Source organism: Austrofundulus limnaeus, unplaced genomic scaffold (genome assembly GCF_001266775.1).
Source record: "Austrofundulus limnaeus strain Quisiro unplaced genomic scaffold, Austrofundulus_limnaeus-1.0 Scaffold37, whole genome shotgun sequence".
In the NCBI taxonomy this organism is placed as follows: domain Eukaryota; kingdom Metazoa; phylum Chordata; class Actinopteri; order Cyprinodontiformes; family Rivulidae; genus Austrofundulus; species Austrofundulus limnaeus.
This window is the reverse complement of record NW_013952439.1, coordinates 767,398-771,191: the sequence shown is the minus strand read 5'-3', so window position 1 is coordinate 771,191 and position 3,794 is coordinate 767,398. Positions and strand designations below refer to the sequence as shown.

Genomic DNA, 3,794 nt, shown 5'->3' with positions numbered 1-3,794 from the left:
ATGTTTCAGGACTGTAGATAGTGTGAAGGACTGAAGGAACTGTCCAAGGTCCTGAAAATGCTATGTTTCAGGACTGTAGACAGTGTGAAGGACTGAAGGAACTGTCCAAGGTCCTGAAAATGCTATGTTTCAGGACTGTAGACAGTGTGAAGGACTGAAGGAACTGTCCAAGGTACTGAAGGTGCTGGAATGTTTCAGGACTTTAGAGTCTGATTATCTCCTCAATTTTTAGGAGGTTGACCACACTTCCAGTCACTGCACCTCATCCCAGTGCTGGAATGTTTCAGGACTTTAGAGTCTGATTATCTCCTCAATTTTTAGGAGGTTGACCACACTTCCAGTCACTGCACCTCATCCCAGTTATATGTCCCACAAGAGTATCGTCATCTCCATATGTTATGATGATGTTGGTGGAGTAAGACAGGGTGCAGTCATAGATATAGATGTTGAATCATCACCATTAGCCATCTCCACAATAAATCTTTAGTTAAATGAGTTACTACAATATCTAATTTCCCTCTGGGATCATTAAAGTATTTTGTAATTGAATTAAATAGAAGTGGGCTCAATAGCCCTGGGGGAGCCAGTGCTGAGTGTAAGGGAGGAGGAGCTGTGTGCACCAATCCTTGCAGACTGAAGACAATTTGTAGGGAAGTCCTTTATCCAGCCAGAAGTGGCAGGAAGAAAGTTGGGGTCAACCAGTCCAGAAGGATGTTGGGATGGATGGTATTATAGACTGAGTTAAAGTCGACAGAGCATTCTGACGTAGGACTAATTTTGTGACACCAAAACATTTCAGCAGGCTGAGGGAAATTGGGATTTTGTATGAAATTTAATGTTCTACCAACATTTATCTAGAGCATCATGGGAGTAATAGAAAAACCTGAAGCCACAAGTTGACAAAAAAAGAAGTGCAAAACTTTGATGCTGTTTCCTTTATAYTCTTGTTTAATTTGATTACTAGCATTGCCTTCATACTGTACGTATTTTCAAAATGCTAATTTGTGGGTTGGAAGCTGAAACCATAGATTGTTCAACAGTCATTTCTAAATAATTCTCGTTTTTTTCCATATTACCCAGAATTCCAATCTCCAGGCCTTGCAGTTTCTTGGCTATCACAGGATAAATGTTGCAGCCGTCAGTGAAGTCCACCTGAATGGTGTGAGTCTTTCTATCATATTCATTTTCTGAGGGGGGGAAACAAAATAAAAGTGTGTACATTTGTTTTGTTGCTTAGTTTTAMATTTAGGAATAGAAAGATGTGTTTACAGTGATGAAAACAACAAAACACACCTGCATCATAAATCCRTTTGACTCACCAATCTCTTTGGCAACCACTCGCAGCTTATCTTCAGATCTGCCAATCAAAACAACATCCAGACCTCTCTGTGCCAGCTAAAAGGAGACATGCAGACAGGTTGTTTGGCTTTTTTATTTTAGATTCTGCAGCAGGTGATAGGAAGACTCTGTTTAAAGCCACATTTTTTAGTTTCGAAAAGAACATTTATATTTATATTTAGACTCACCTCATAGGCATATGCTTTACCTATACCAGATGTAGCTCCAGTAACAACTGCATAAACAACACAGCACATACAGTTTGCATTAGATTTACTCTATGTTACCAATATGATTATTAATCATAATACATTTCTTCTGCGGGCAACATTTATTTTTTTATTAAGCTTGTAAGCAGCTTTGTGTAGGCTGTGACAAAATCTTTTGTTTTTTATAAAAATATTGACAAAACCTCCATTTTAAACTGTTTTATTGCTGAGTGTAAACAGCATCTGAACAAATTTTTAGACCAGGTGTCAGCGACCTTTACAATCAGAAGAGCTTGCAGACCCCTATTCTAGTCAAAAACGGGACAGGGTTATCAGTTCCCCATCAGATCAACTAGAGGGCAGATCGTGGAAAAACTTCAACTCTTAGGAAACTAGTTACTCTTTATTATCACCAGAGCTGAATGAGCATCYGTGAGTTACTCTGTTGTTAGGTTACACTTTCAGGCACTATAAACAGCAAAAACAATCAAATTTAACTTTGCAAACACATTTTTTAAAAAAGAGTAGATTTTTTTTTAGAATTTACCTGCCCATCGTCCGTACTTCCTAAAATCCACTTGCCATTGTTCAGACAAGACAAACTGTCTGAGTCCACACCAGCATCTCCAGGTGAGTTTCAGCAGGTAGAAAACAATAATTAATCCACCAAAGAAGGCCAGGACATCAGTCTGGACATCAGTCAGGGACGTCCTGCAGCAGATCCCTCCACTGAGCAGCATTTCAGTTTCTAGAAGGTGCTTAATGCTAATTTCATGGTAGAAGACATTAAAATGTTTTGTGTACTTCGCTCCTCTCCACGTTGCTCCGCCCCTTTCCTGAAGCGGCAGTTTATTGATAGGATGAGTTCACTGCATCCTGTCTTAAACAGCTGCTTCCACGGGCGAGGCAGCTGCAGTTTTGATGATAAATCTGGTGAATTCAGTCCACTGTGGGCTGTAGTTTGGAGTCGCAGCAGCACATTGGATCAAATAAGCCACACACACTCACACACACATACACTGCTCACATCTAATCACAAAACATGAAGTCATGAAGCAGAGATAAGCAGCAGGAATGTAATGTGACACAGTTGATAAGTCTCTGCTGCTGTCGCAGTCTGTCAGCAGAAGCAGTCGTTCCTTTAGAATCAGTTCTGTACACAGATTAGGCTGAAACTGGTCCTGATTAAAAACCTGACTGACAACACCAGTGATAATTCACAAGCAGCATACATRTAAATAAATAACCCAGTTCACCACTTATCATTAAACTGTGTTTCACTGATTAATTGTTTAAACACTGGAGTTTTGTGGAAACAAGACGACTCTTTTTTATATCCTTAACGTTATAATGTCATGTATTTTTTTTCCTTTAAAATCTTACTTTCTAAGAAACAGTGATTACAGTTTTATTTAGTAGACATCTATTCTAAATAAATTATTAATTTTATCTTACTAAAACAATTGCCAAAGGTTTTTTAGGAAACATAAAACCTTTTTTTTAGATTCCTGACTAACAAAAGACATTATTTTAAGGTGTCATTTTAATATTTAAGACAAGCGAATTGTGGAGAAGTGGTTTAAAAAACTGCTTCAGGTCACAGCAGAAAACACGATTATAATAAAAGTCAGAATCTGGTTTAATCTGGTTTTAATGATTTAGTTTAGTTTTTTTTTCAATAAACGTTTTAGATATTATTAAAAATGTAAAATTTGCTTCATAAAAATGAATATCATATAAATGTATGTTGAATTAATGTAATACCATGAAATAAGTTATCTTCTTTTAATTTTTGCTGTAAATAGATAACCAACTATTAACTTCTTTTATTTTATGTTTTTATATTTTATTGTAAGTTTGTATTTATTTAGTTTTGCTCCTTRTGAAGCACTTTGTGACATCTATCTGTCACTGCTCTAACCACCAGGTGGTGGTATATTGTTTTTTACAAGCCACACTTCAACCAGGATTTGCCAACCTGAATAATTCAACTTTTAAAAATGTTTGTATTTTTGTGGAATATAAATAGATTTTATTTAAACAATAACCTGAATTTTAAAAAAAAATTCATAATCACAGCCCCTCTTCATGGTTTAACAGACCTAAAACTGTGTAAATTATCTTATCTGCAGTACACTGTGAGCTGCATTCACTTATTTAAGATTTAACTACACAAAGAATGAATGAATGAATGAATGAATGAATAAATGAATAAATAAATAAATAAATAAATAAATAAATAAATAA

General features: G+C 36.1%; 2 protein-coding genes across 2 annotated transcripts in view; one reads left to right on the top strand and one right to left on the bottom strand.

Annotated features, from left to right (window-relative positions):
• Positions 1-2,549, bottom strand: part of hsd20b2 (hydroxysteroid (20-beta) dehydrogenase 2) — a 5,381-nt gene extending 2,832 nt beyond the window's left edge. Inside the window, exons 1-4 of the mRNA XM_014006692.1 lie at positions 2,095-2,549; positions 1,527-1,573; positions 1,320-1,395; positions 1,077-1,187 (exon numbers count right to left, since the gene is read on the bottom strand). Of these exons, the coding sequence (XP_013862146.1) occupies positions 1,077-1,187; positions 1,320-1,395; positions 1,527-1,573; positions 2,095-2,287 (427 nt within the window). The 5' untranslated portion in view covers positions 2,288-2,549. The remainder of the gene's footprint in view (positions 1-1,076; positions 1,188-1,319; positions 1,396-1,526; positions 1,574-2,094) is intronic.
• The window catches only part of gucy2d (guanylate cyclase 2D, retinal), a 19,292-nt gene continuing 15,803 nt past the window's right edge, over positions 306-3,794 (top strand). Inside the window, exon 1 of the mRNA XM_014006688.1 lies at positions 306-1,161. The gene's annotated coding sequence lies outside the window, so the exon portion shown is untranslated. The remainder of the gene's footprint in view (positions 1,162-3,794) is intronic.